This window comes from Pan paniscus, chromosome 10, assembly GCF_029289425.2.
Source record: "Pan paniscus chromosome 10, NHGRI_mPanPan1-v2.0_pri, whole genome shotgun sequence".
NCBI lineage: Eukaryota > Metazoa > Chordata > Mammalia > Primates > Hominidae > Pan > Pan paniscus.
The window spans coordinates 63884232-63898921 of NC_073259.2; the positions used below are offsets into that span (position 1 = coordinate 63884232).

General features: G+C 40.0%; 1 protein-coding gene and 1 pseudogene across 2 annotated transcripts in view; one reads left to right on the plus strand and one right to left on the minus strand.

Moving 5' to 3' along the window:
* The window catches only part of PKP2 (plakophilin 2), a 106496-nt gene that overhangs the window by 33308 nt on the left and 58498 nt on the right, over positions 1–14690 (plus strand). For both annotated transcript variants that reach the window (XM_057299471.2, XM_008966323.5), the window contains exon 5: positions 13056–13263. In XM_057299471.2, the coding sequence (XP_057155454.1) occupies positions 13056–13263 (208 nt within the window). The remainder of the gene's footprint in view (positions 1–13055; positions 13264–14690) is intronic.
* Positions 257–8804, minus strand: LOC106635377 (large ribosomal subunit protein eL33-like; annotated as a pseudogene).

Sequence of the window (14690 nt, forward strand, 5' to 3'; positions counted from 1 at the left end):
TAATGGAGTTTTTGAATCGCGAATGGATGTTGGATTTAGTCAGATGCTTTTTATGCATTTATTGAAATATTTTTATGGTTTTTAATTTTAATTTTGCCATTATGGTAAATTACCTTGATTGATTTTAAAATGGTATTCCATTCATAAACCCCACCTGGTTATGATGTACTGTCACTTTGTAGGTTTTATGACTAGATTTGCTAAAATCTTGTTAAGAAATATTACGTCTGTGTAAAAGACATGATCTGTACTTTTAGTGTCTGTCTGATTTTGAGTTGTGGGTAATACTAGTCTCATAGAATGAACTGGGAAGTATTCCCTTCTTTTCAGTTTTTTGAAAGAGTTTGGTTAGAAATGGTGTTATTTCTTCCTTAAATGTTTGGTAGACTTCAGCAGTGAAGACGTCTCAGCCTGAAGATTTTTATGTGTGAGAAGGTTCTTAGCTGCAAATTCAGTTTCTTTAACTGCTGTGGGGCTGTTTAGACTTCAGTGGCTTTTTTAGTGAGCTTTGGTAATTTGTGTCTTTCAAGGGAGTCTTTCAAGGGATTTGTCCATTTGATCCAAGTTGCTCCAGTGCTCTTTATTTGTTTGTGTAGATAGTGTGATCCTTTACCTTTACCTGAAAATTTTTATTTTGTTTTGTTTTTTACAAATCCACTTTTATTTATTATTGTTTCATTAGTTTAAATCCTTGAGGGGTACAGCATCACTCGGACTCTGTGTCCAGTAGCTCTAGCAGGAAGATTGCTTCGGAATTTGGCACAAACCATGCCACTGTTTTCATGGGCCCAAGTTACCTTTCCCCAGATTACTCTGGTTTTGTTTGGTTTGCTGCCAGGAGTCACCGTGTTGTTCTTTGCTTTGTATACATAAGGACATCTCTTGCCCAAATAGAATTCTGTTTCATCTCGGGCATAAACACCTTTAATTTTAAGAAGAGATCTGTTCCCTTTTGTTCTGGAGACCCCACTTATAGCCAGCAAAAATGGCCTCGGACTACAGACTGCTTTCCAGTCGTATTTCCATTTAGAAGTCCTGTTCCTAGCAGGTCTCCACAGGATCCAAGATGGCGAGGCAAGAATATTTATTTATTTATTTATTTATTTATGAGACAGAGTCTCACTCTGTCACCCAGGCTGGAATGCAGTGGCGCGATCTTAGCTCACTGCAACCTCCACCTTTCGTGTTCATGCAATTCTCCTGACTCAACCTCCCGAATAGCTGGAATTACAGGTGCCCGCCACTATGCCCGGCTAATTTTTGTATTTTTAGTAGAGGTAGGGTTTTGCCATGTTGGCCAGGCTGGTCTTTCACTCCTGACCTCAAGGGATCCACCCGCCTCTCAAAGTGATCCACTTGGGTCCTCCTGAAGTGATCTACCTCCCAAAGTGCAGGGATTAGAGGTGTGAGCCACCGTGCCCAGATGACCTGAAGAATTTTCTTTTCTTTTCTTTTTGAGACAGAGTTTCACTCTTGTTGCCCAGGCTGGAGTGCAATGGCACGATCTTGGCTCACTGCAACTTCCACCTCCTGGGTTCAAGCGATTCTCCTGCGTCAGCCTCCCGAGTAGCTGGGATTACAGGCATGCGCCACCATGCCCGGCTAATTTGTATTTTTAGTAGAGATGGGGTTTCTCCATGTTGGTCAGGCTGGTCTCAAACTCCCGACTTCAGGTGATCCACCTGCCTTGGCCTCCCAAAGTGCCGGGATTGCAGGTGTGAGCCACCATGCCTGGCCTACCTGAAGAATTTTTTTTTTAATATTTATTTTAGTTCATCACCAGCAAACCTGCATTATTTCAGCTTCTGTATGTCTGAAAAAGAATTTCATCTTTGCTTTTGAAAGGTATTTTCACTGGCTTTAGAATTCCAGGTTAACAGTTTCTAAATATTAGTACTGAAAGTTGGCCACAGCGTGGTGGCTCACGCCTGTAATCCCAGCCCTTTGGAAGACTGAGGCGGGCAGATCACTTGAGGCCAGGAGTTCAAGACCGGCCTGGGCAACATGGTAAAACCCTGTCTCTACTAAAAATACAAAATTAGCCAGGTATGGTGGCGGGTGCCGGTAATCCCAGCTACTTAGGAGGCTGAGGCAGGAGAATTGCTTGAACCCAGGAGGCGAAGGTTGCAGTAAGCTGAGATCACACCACTGCACTCCAGCCTGGGCAACAGAGTGAGACTCTCTCTCTGTCTCAAAGAAAGAAAGAAAGTTGCTCCACTGTCTTCTCACTTGCATCACTTGCATTGTTTTAGATAAGAAATCTCCTGTCATCCTTATCTTTCTTCCTCCATACATGAGTCTTTTCTTCCCACCTCTGGCTGCTTTTAAGATTTTCTCTTTCTTACTGGTGTTGATCAGTTTGGTCACATGTGCCTTAGTGTAGTTTCTCTTAGTTTTTTGTGCTTGGGAGTTCACTGAGCTTCATAGATTTGTGAATTTCTACTTTTCATCAAAATTAGAAAATTTTCACAGTTTTTCTATTCCTCCTTTGGGAACTACAATTACATACACATTAGGCTTCTTTAGATCTTTCTTTTTTAGTCTTCTTTCTCTGTGTTTTTAGATAAGTTCAATTCCTATGCCTTACATTTGCTAATCTCTTAATATGTGTTTAATATGCCATTAATACATTAATGTGTTTAATATGCCATTAATCTTACTCAGTGTATTTTTTCTTCATACATTGTAGTTTTCATCTCTAAAATTTAGATTTCAGTGTTTTTATGTCTTGTATATTTCTATTTAACATGTTCTATCTTTGCTCAAGATTTTTGAACATATGGAAGACAGATAAAATTGCTACCTTAATGTCCTTGTCTGCTAATTCTAATATCTGTGTCTATTCTAGGTAGCTTTTGATTGATTGGTTTTTCTCCATATTATGGGTCATATTTTTCTTCTTCTTTGCATGCCTGGCAGTTTTTATTGGCTCCTAAGCATTGTGAATTTTATCTTGTTGGATGCTGGATATTTTTGTAAATATTCTTGAGGTTTGTTCTGGGTGCAGTTAAGGTACTTGGAAACAGTCTGATCCTTTCAAATTCTGCTTTCTTTGTTTGTTTGTTTTGAGACAGAGTCTTGCTCTGTCACCCAGGCTGGAGCGCAGTGGTACAATCTCAGCTCACTGCAACCTCCACCTCCCGGGTTCAAGTGATTCTCTTGCCTCAGCCTCCCAAGTAGCTGGGATTACAGGCGCATGCCACCATGCCCGGCTAATTTTTGTATTTGTAGTAGAGATGGGGTTTCACCATGCTGGCCAGGCTGGTCTCAAACTCCTGACCTCGTGATCTGCCCACCTTGGCCTCCCAAAGTGCTGGGACTACAGGCATGCACCACTGCGCCCAGACCAAATTCTACTTTTTAAAAAAATTTTACTTGAAGCTTTGGGATACATGTGCAGTGTGCATTTGTTATATAGGTATACATGTGCCATGGTGGTTTGCTGCATCTATCAACCCGTCATCTAGGTTTTAAGCCCCGCGTGCATTAGGTATTTGTCCTAATGCTTTCCCTCTCCTTGCCCTCAAATTCTACTTTTAAGATTTGTTAAGTGGAACCAGAGCAGCATTTATTCTAGACATAATTAATCCCTGCTTCTTAAGGCAAGACACTTCTGAGAACTCTATCTAATGTAGCAGGAATTTTTGAGATTTTTCTGGCTGGCTGATAAGAATAGTCATTGTTCCTAGGCCTGTGTGAACATGAGGAGCTGTTCCCTTAAATCCTTTTGGATGATTATTTCCCTGGCCTCAGACAGTTTCCTCATACCACATGTACTAATTAATACTCTACTGAATACTAGCAGGCAGGTCCTCTGCACATCTCAGGAGTTCTGTTTCTGTTCAGCTCTTTTCTCTGTGGTACTCTTTTCTGCAAAAATTAGCCCCTTTGGTCTTCTCAAACTCTGAGCTCTGTGCCCTCAACTCTGTTGAGTTTCACTTAAGTTTTCTCTCACTGCCCCATAGCCTGGGAACTCTCCCAAGGCAGTGATATCTAAGGGATCGCTATCCATCATTTACTCATTTTCAGTTATTGAAACCATTGTATGTTTTGTCCAATTTTTGTTTCAGGCAGTAAGTTGAGTTGTTAGTTACTATCGAGTCATTTTTAATTTTGATAAATAACTCCCCAATAAGTCCTCCCAAAAATTGTACAAATTTACACTCCCATCAACATTTTATCAGAGTGTTCATTTCCATGTACCATTACTACCACAAGGTATTATTCTTTTGTTTGTTTTTGTTAATCTGATAAGCAAAAATAGGCATTTCATTATCATAGAAATTTTCTTATATTTGAAATCAAGACTAATAGTTGTCCAATCAAACAGTTATTGAGGGCCAGGTATAGTGGCTCATACCTGTAATCCCAGAACTTTGGGAGGCCAAGGCAGGCAGATCACCTGAGGTCAGGAGTTCAAGACCAGCCTGGTCACCATGGTGAAACCCCATCTGTACTAAAAATACAAGAATTAACTGGCATGGTGGCATGCACCTGTAGTCCCAGCTACTCAGAAGGCAGAGGCAGGAGGATAGCTTGAATCCAGGGGGCAGAGGTTGCAGTGAGCCAAGATCATGCCAGTGTACTTCAGCCTGGGCAACAGAGAGAGACTCTGTCACACACACACACACAAAAAAGTTACTGAGAAAAATATTTTTTAAAATGATAAAATAAACCCTTTTATAGAATTTATCATCATCTTGCATGCATAAACTATGCCCATTATATATCATCTGCCATTTTTAGTTTAAGTTTAAAGTGGAATGAGAACTTAATGGAACTAATTCATCTGAGTTCAAATCCTAGTCTCTTACATTAATTCTATCCATCACTAATTACAGAGCTCTCTTAAGCTTTTCACCTTTATCTAGTCTTTCCAAAGCATCAAATTAATTTTCAGAGAAATAAGTACTCTTTCTATACTTATATTTCATCCATTTATAGAATAGGTAAGTAAATTACATAATTATAACAAATACAATTGACATAAATACCCTGGGAAGCAAACCTAAATTACTGTTGGTAAACATGTAACTCAACTGGTAGAAATAGAAGTGCAAAGGCTCAAATAGAGTAACCTACCAGCTTTGATAGTACTCTGAGAATCAAGGAGGTTTCACAGAGGGAAAAGAGAATGTTGTTGGTTAGCCTTGCAGGTCAGTCAAGTAAGGATCACACAACAGAGCTTCTGCTGATTTTTTTTTTCACTTGCATTTCATTAATTATTCATGAAGTTGAGCACCTTTTGGTGTGGTTTTTGACTTTGTATTTCTTCAGTGAATTGTCATTTTTAATCCATTGTGTATTTTTTCTACTAAGATATATCTCTTTCTTAATGACTTACAGTTCTTTACCTATTACACATATTAATTTGTTGTTACATATGTGGCAAATAGTTTCTCCTGCTTTATTTTTGTTGTTGTTGTTTTTAACTTTGTTTTTTGTATCTTTCATCATGCAGGATTTTAAAATTCTTATGAGATCAAACTAAATATTTTTCATCTCGATGTCTGTATTTTAGATATTGCTTTAAAAGACCTATCCCTACATCTAGACTTTGCCGTTTCAAAAGTTGTATAATTATGGAGCATTTCTCACTGACCCTTTGCCTATTTGTTCCGTAGGAAGAATGAATAAGGATTTTAGAAGACATTTAGCTAGTGATGAACATTCTTTATACATATGGGTGAAGGGAATGGGGCTGAATATTGATCCTTTAATAGCTAGTCAGAGATAAATCTTTAAATCTTTTTTTATTCCTGGTTTTTTGGGGCGTTTTGTTTGTTTGTTTGAGACAGGGTGTTGTTCTGTTGCCCAGGCTGGAGTGCAGTGGTGTGATCATGGCTCACTGCAGCCTCGACCTCTGGGGGTCATTCCTCCCACCGGAGCCTCCCAAGTAGCTGGGACCACAGGCATGGACTCACCTGGCATATATATATATATATATATATATATATATATATATTTTTTTTTTTTTTTTTTTGTAGAGATGGGGTCTCCCTGTGTTCCCAGGCTGGTCACAAACCCCTGGGCTCAAGCAGTCTTCTCACCTCAGCCTCTCAAAGTGCTGGCGTTATAGGCATGAGCCACCACACCAGGGCCTATTCCCAGTTTTTAAAAACTGGGCATCATTACGTATGCTTCGATTTTGTAGTACAAATTACTGGAATTTTTATTCTGTTTCCCAAGTTGGGCTAGATTTCTACTATCTCTTAAATTACTAATTTGATTAAAAATATCATTTTGCTTATACATAGGATTGAAGTTGTTTGCTGGCTTGACTGTCACTCAGAGATAAAGATAGAACAAAGACTGGTTTTGAGAATGATGAAACATGAAAATTATATGCAAACCTAAAAATGTATATGCTTCATAGAAAATCTAAGAAGTATAATATCACAACCCAAGAACATTTGAAAAATCCTTCTTAGGTTAAACATGGTGCTATAGTTTTTAAATGTATGTATAAAAGAAAATTATAATTTGGACATAGAGATCAAAATTTTAAATCATAATAGTTTTAAAACCAGTAGCAGCTTTTCAGTCCTCATTTTGTTTGATTAGGATTCTTGGTATTTCACGCTGTTGATCTCTCTCTCTCTTTTTTTTTTTTTTTGAGACATGTTCTCACTCTGTTGCCCAGGCTGGAGTGCAGTGGCACTATCATGGCTTACTGCAGCCTCAAACTTCTGAGCTCAAGCAATCCTCCTCTCTCAGCCTCCCGAGTAGCTGAGACTACAGGTGCATGCCACTATGCCCAGCTAATTTTTAAACATTTTTTGTGCAGATGGGATCTCCCTGCATTGCCCAGGCTGGTCTCAAACTCCTGGGCTTAAGCAGTCTTCCCACCTTGGCCTCCCAAAGTGCTAGGATTACAGACATGAGCTGTTGCGCCTGGCCTGAACATATTATCTTCTTTTGCTTTTCTTCTCTACTCTCCAACCCTCCCTCTGTCCTGTTGGGCTGGGAGGCAGGACATTGGTGGTTTAATCATGGACTCTGAAGAGTCACTGCTAGCTGAGTTTGAATCCCAGCACCCTAATTACATAGGTGCCCTTGGGCAAGATATTTTACTTCTCTGAGCTTCAGCTTTCTTACCTATAAAGTAGAAATAGTTCTACCAAGAGTTGTCCTGAGAATGCAGTCAGATAATGGTGCACTGCCTGCCACAAGGCAATAACTCCAGGCAAATTGTTCCCTGTCAGTGAACGGTAGGAGGGTGGTTCACCCAGGTAATTTCACACCAAAACGTGAACATCTTTGAATCTTCTTTTTTTTTTTTTTAATTATACTTTAAGTTCTAGGGTACATGTGCACAACGTGCAGGTTTGTTACATATGTATACATATGCCATGTTAGTGTACTGCACCCATTAACTCGTCATTTACATTAGGTATATCTCCTAATGCTATCCCTCCCCTTTCCCCCTGCCCCATGACAGGCCCCAGTGTGTGATGTTCCCCATCCTGTGTCCAAGTGTTCTCATTGTTCAGTTCCCACCTATGAGTGAGAACATGGGGTGAACCTTCTTTTTTCCTTACCTCTCATAGTCACTCAGTCTTCAGGTCCTGTTAATGCTACTTCTAAAAGTATTTGGAATCTACCCACATCTTTCCCTCCCTACTCAGAGATACTGTCTTGGTCCCAGCACCATCTTCTGTTAATCCAGCTGTCTCCAGATTAACATCCCTGTCTCCATTCTTATCCATTCCTAATAGTCTCATGCTTCACAGCCCCCAGGGAGACCTTTCCAATAACTGCCCCCATTGCCTGCAGGATAAAAGACAAATCCCTTAATTTAGTCTGTAAGACCCTTCTTAATGTGGTCTTATTTTCATGCCTGTTTCATATCTCATCACTGAAGTAGTCACTGCCATAAGTATCTTGCAAAAACTTACTATAAAACAAATTCAAGTTTTTGATAAGAAATTTGAGAAATTAAAAAACAAAAAAGAAAATGCACCCATAATCTCACCATTATCATTTTGGTTTTGTTCTCTAATTTTTAATGCATATATTTACATATCTTCAATCAAATTGCATATGTAGCTTTCTTTGTCCCCACAAAAAAAAAATTTTATTTTGATTTTTAAAAGTGTACACAAATACAGGCTCATTATTTGAAAACATAGAAAATGGCAGATCCTATTTATGATTCATACATTTACCACTTCTCCCAAATTCCCTAATCTCATTTCCTTTTTGCCTGTGTTTATGAGTAGAAATTCATATTTTCTTCCTTTTTTTTTTTTTTTTTTTTGAGATGGAGTCTCTCTCTGTCACCCAGGCTGGAGTGCAGAGGCTCGATCTCGGCTCACTGCAACCTCTGCCTCCCGGGTTCAAGCAATTCTTCTGCCTCAGCCTCCCCAGTAGCTGGGATTACAGGCTTGCGCCACCACACCCAGCTAATTTTTTGTATTTTTAGTAGAGATGGGGTTTCACTATGTTGGCCAGGCTGGTCTCAAACTCCTGACCTCAAGTGATCTGACCTGCCTCGGCCTTCCAAAGTGCTGGGATTACAGGCGTGAGCCATCATGCCCGGCCTTATTCTATTTTTTAAATGACATATGAATTTTTATAACATTAATATTTTATAAATTTCAGTTAACATTGTTAAAGGTGATGGTAGTTGCTACCTTGTGTTGAGTAACTACTGTGTGCCTGACATGTAACTGCTCATCTTACACAGTAATTCCCATTTGACTAATGAGGGAACTGTATGGCTAGTAAAGTGTCAGCTCTGCCTCTCCCGTGGATACCTCAACATGTGGGTATGTGACAACCATCAACAAGTCTTCCCCCATTGCTGGATGTTAATGGTTTCTTATTTTCTGCTATTACAAAAGATGTAGTCACTATTTTTGCATGTTAGTCTGTCTTCACTTCACATTGTTTCCCAATAAAGTTACTAGAAGTGAATATTTTAAAAGTTTTGACACATATTGCCACTTGCCTTCCTGAAAGGTTATGCCAGTTTACAGGGAGTGATTAATTCTAATGGGAGGGAAAGCAGAGAAAGGAGTGACATTTCATAGAGGAGGTGACATTTGAGCTGGATCCCACAGGATGAGTAGGGCTTTGCCAGAAGAGAGGCAGAGTGGACTGAACCTTCCAGACAGGAGGAGGAAGCAAGAGCAAAGGCTCCAGGTCTGGAGAGAGCCTTTGCCTCAGCAGAGGCTGTGTGTTCCCTATGCTTATTTGCAACCAGAAGTCCTCGTCATTTACTTATTTTATAATTGACAGGGAAGATAGAATAAAGCCACGGAGAGAGTTAAAATTCTCATATGTGACTCTGCCCTTTCATGTATTTAGAAACCAACTCAAATGAGAACTTTTTTGAAGTTCTGAAACATTCATGGTAGTCTATTTCTTTTTTCCTTTTCCCAAAGGAGGGAAAAATACCCCGAGGATTCAGTATAATTGGGAAACTCATCAAACCTCCCTGGTTCCAGCTGCTTCCCTGAACGTTAAGGGACAATAGCAGCATATTTGACATTGGTCCTAATGTGGATAGGATTCATCACCTACCATCTTCTAGTTACATGCAAGGAGAAGGTCATTAACTTTTTGCATTTAGCAGGATTTATATCCATTTGCTTAATAAAATGGATGAAAGTAACTAAAATCTATTTTTAAGCTTGGGATAAGTGCCAGACACTAGAGAGTCAAGTTATACAGTAAGTAGAGCTGTAGCCGGATTTCGGCCTTTATCTAAGCACTGGTGTGTCTGTAGTTCTCTCTTTCCGGGCTAGAGCAAGTGCTGAAAGCCAAGGTGATAAAGGTGACAGGGTAAGGGAGCAGGTCTGAGCTGGGAAGGCATCCGTATGCCACTTCTTACTAATTCTATCATTGCAGCTTGAAATGCAATATGGCCAGTAAGCCGTTTCCCATCATATTTTGAAGAAAGCAACTTATAAATTATGAATTCAGTTAATAAAATATTTCTAAAGCTGCCAAAGTACCTCAGGACAAATAGGATTTTTTTTGCATCTGATATGTATACTGCTACTGGGAGGATTTGGTATATCTGGCATTCATGAAGCTTATAAAGTGTGAATTTATATTATGAACTTATATTTTCTCAAAAACCTAAAAACAGGCACTGTGCCACAGTAGCAGAATAACAGATCTTACCCAGAAGACACGGGTATATATCCCACAGTGCTATTTTGCCAGTCAAGTCCTTTCTTTCTCTAGTTTAACTTATTAAAAGGAGGAAGCCGGCTGGGCGCGGTGGCTCACGCCTGTAATCCTAGCACTTTGGGAGGCCAAGATAGGTGGATCACTTGAGGTCAGGAATTCGAGACCAGCCTGGCCAAAATGGCAAAACCACATCTCCACTAAGAATACAAAAATTAGCTGGGCGTGGTAGGGCGTGCCTGTAATCCCTGCAATTAGGGAGGCTGAGTGAGACAGGAGAATTGCTTGAACCCAGGGGGCGGAGATTGCAGTGAGCCAAGATCGTGTCACTGCACTCCAACCTGGGCGACAGAGCGAGACTCCGTCTCAAAAAAAAAAAAAAAGTATGAATTTACCTTAAAACCTTACCATAAAATAAAAATTAGGGAATTAGGGAAACGTGAATTACAGGTTGTTTTAACATAAATTGTGTATTTTGGTTTTTTTTTTTTTTTTTTGTCTAAGGAAATGTAATACAGGTTAAGTATCACTTATCCAAAATGCTTGAGACCAGGAGTATTTTGAATTTAGGGTTTTTCAGATTTTGGAATATTTGCATTACATTGGTTGAGCATTCCTAATCCAAAAATCCGAGATCTGAATTACTCCCTTGGAGCATTATGTTAGCATTCAAAAAGTTTCAGATTTTGAAGTATTTCAGATTTCAGATTTTCAGATAAGGGATACTTAGCCTGTAATAGGAATAGATGAAGTGATGAAATAATCTGTTGGACCAGATTTACTTGACAGCTAAGAAATCTTTTTTTTGAGATGGAGTCTCACACTGTTGCCTGAGCTAGAGTGCAGTGGTGCCATTTCTGCTCACTGCAAGCTCCACCTCCTGGGTTCAAGCAAATCTCCTGCCTCAGCCTCCCAAGTAGCTGGGATTACAGGCACCCACCACCATGCCTGGCTAATTTTTTTGTATTTTTAGTAGAAATGGGGTTTCACTATGTTGGCCAGGCTGGTCTCGAACTCCTGACCTCATGATCCGCCCACCTCGACCTCCCAAAGTGCTGGGATTACAGGCATAAGCCACCGTGCCCGGCCAGCTAAGAAATCTTTATCATGCATTTAAATGGCTTTAGACACAGTCCAACAAAATTGCTGTGGCCACTCCCATCTGTCTCTTGTCCTGCAAATGTCTCCTCAGAAGGGAGCCAGCAAGTGGAAGTATTTACTCTTTATTACGTCCAGTGAAGCCTTAAAGGAATCAAGAGTACTTTCTTCGTAAGGTTCTTGCAATCTATTAATTAGATAATGTATATAAAACTCCTAACATTATACTGATGCTTCTTAATGTTAGAAGTAGGAGGGAGAGGAGTTGTGATTTTTGCTTTATTATGATGACTGTGGTTGTTATTGTTGTGGCTATTATTTAGATTGTTTTACAATTCTGATATTTATTTCCGCCTTTGTAGTCTTTTCTCCAGTCCTGTCAAAGGAATATGTAATATTGGAGGGCTGTGTCCTAAATACCATTTACCTGTCTATGAAAGGGAGGCTAGAGCTTGGTACATAGAAAATATGCAAATCTGCCCCGGGCCAGGCGTGCAGCTCTCCGCTGAGCATAAACTGCTGGTAGTTAGGGTGTCCTTCCTAAGTGACAAACTTCGTCTAAAAGGCAAGTTCATGCCCATTCATGAAAACTTATTTCCTCAAAATTTCTTCATGAAGATAGTGAAAATGAGATCTTTACCAACAGCTCTTGGCAACTTAAAAGTTTCAAAATCAGATGTGAATGGAAGCCTAAGAGAAGGAAAGCCTTCAGTCTACAACCTAATGTTTTATTTCACCAACACTGTGTCTAATTTCTTTAGATCATATTTTCCGACTAAAACAGAAAATCTCCCTGCTTAGATTAGGATTATTTGGCCCCTTCTTACATCAATTTGTTTCCCATTCCTGGTTGTGCCCTTTCTCTAATAGCGTGTGCTTTCTTACGTATTTGGATAGAAGGAATATTTTTTAAATAACACATTTATAAGTGTAAAATTATTTTATCTGCTTAAAGTGCTTGCATAAGTTTTATAAGTCTTTTAAAATACTCCATGCAATTGGTTATAAGAATTTAGGGTTAGTGGCTGGGCGCAGTGGCTCACGCCTGTAATCCCAGCACTTTGGGAGGCCGAGGCGGGCGGATCACAAGGTCAGGAGATCGAGACCATCCCAGCTAACATGGTGAAACCCCATCTCTACTAAAAATACAAAAAATTAGCCGGGCGTGGTGGCGGGCGCCTGTAGTCCCAGCTACTCCGGAGGCTGAGGCGGGAGAATGGTGTGAACCTAGGAGGCGGAGCTTGCAGTGAGCCGACATCCCGCCACTGCATTCCAGCCTGGGTGACAGAGCCAGACTGCATCTCAAACAAAAAAGAATTTAGGGTTAGTTTGCATTACTACTGAGGCTGACATGGTAAATGCATTTTTATTTCTGTTAATGAAAGTGATACTATTCATTTTATATGGACTATAAAGTTTTGTCTTAGGAAAAAACGTACATAATTTTGGATTATTTAATAAAAAAAACTCTCCTTACTGCCTAGATTCCCAATTCTTTTCATTTTTATTATGCTCCAAGCTTTTATCACTTAACTTTGTTTAACTAGTACCTATGCACCCTTTATCACTTAATCTTCCCCTTCAATTATTTCATAGGTTTCAGTCTTAACTTCCCGAATGTACTACAAGTTCCTTGATGACAGTTACTGCCTTATAGCCGGGGTATATTCTACAAGAGCCTCAGTTGTGCTACACATAGTTGTTGATGAAGAAAGGTTATAATCAGCATCAGTAAACTTCATCTGTTTGTATTACATTGAATGCCTTGATGCCACATCAAAATTAATATTAGAAATATGCATCTGCTTCTTCCCCAGGTTAACCAGCTTCGTGGCATCCCCAAGCTTCTGCAGCTCCTAAAAGTTCAGAATGAAGATGTTCAGCGAGCTGTGTGTGGGGCCTTGAGAAACTTAGTATTTGAAGACAATGACAACAAATTGGAGGTGGCTGAACTAAATGGGGTACCTCGGCTGCTCCAGGTGCTGAAGCAAACCAGAGACTTGGAGACTAAAAAACAAATAACAGGTAGTGCTTACTGAACATTGAAGAACCTAACACATTTGCACCCCAGCCAGATGCCTTACATCATCTCTTTTTCTTAAGTTTCCTGGAGCAAATGATTGATGGGCTCATTGTTATGCTAGAGAAGGCTTTAAAGGAACATTGTTACCTGCTGGCTTAGACTCCAGATTTGAGCCATATTCGAATTCCTTTTTTTTTTTTTTGAGACAGAATCTTGCTGTATCACCCAGGCTGAGGTGCAGTGGCTCAATCTCAGCTCACTGCAACCTCCGCCTCCGGGATTCAAGCAATTCTGCCTCAGCCTCCCTAGTAGCTGGGATTACAGGTATGTGCTACCACACCCGGCTAATTTTTGTATTTTTAGTAGAGACCATGTTTCTACTAAAGTTTAGTTTCACCATGTTGGCCAGGCTGGTCTCGAACTCCTGACCTCGTGATCCGCCCGCCTCAGCCTCCCAAAGTGCTGGGATTACAGGCATGAGCCATGAGCCACTGCGCCCAGCCTGAATTCCTTTTTTCTAAAGGGGAAAATGTTCTGCGGCTTTTGCTTAAATATTCTTAATTAGAAACTCTATGCATCTTTGACTAAATGTCTTTAAAACAATTTGACAAGACTCACTGCAATGAAAATTCTGCTTAAATTCACTAACAGCCCACTTTGTAGTTTAAGAACATGTAGGATTTCACTGTTATCCTAGGTGTCCCAAACTAAATTTTGGTTTCTTTCTTTCTAAAGAAAACTGACAAGAACCACACCCAGTTGTTTGTATTATTTACTCAACAACCAGCTTGCTGGATCTATAGAAAATGAAATGGAGTGTCACATAGTTTTCCAATGTGGAGGATCAATTTAATCAAATATTAGAAACTGTTTTTTCCAATCTTTCCATTATCTGGACTCCTCTCAGTACCACCTCCTTAGCTCACTGAAACCTTAAAGAAGAAAAGAGTAACTGGATATGTTTGTTTTTTTAATTCTCTACTTCACATTTTTGTTCAAATACTGATTTGAGCAAATGTCTCCTTTTTATGCAATGAATTGGAGAGATGGACTAATCAGATAGAATTAAAACAGCAGTGTTAGTAATATGTCCTCTAAGCATGAAGAGAAGGGGCTAGTTTCATTTAAATGAACAGTCGTATGATAAAAGAGAAGATGATTTGTTGATGTTCCAGAATAAGCACTCTCCCTGCCATCACCATCAGCTCTCTGCTTGTGTTCCCTGCACACAGTACAAAGAGTACAGGAGGGGCTGGGTGCAGTAGCTCATGCCTGTAATCCCAGCACTTTGGGAGGCCCAGGCAGGAGGATTGCTTGAGCCCAGGAGTTCGAGACCAGCCTGGCCAACATAGTGGGACCCTGTCTCTACGAAAAATAAAGAATTAGCCAGGTGTGTTAGTGGTGTGTGCCTGTAGTCTCAGCTATTCAG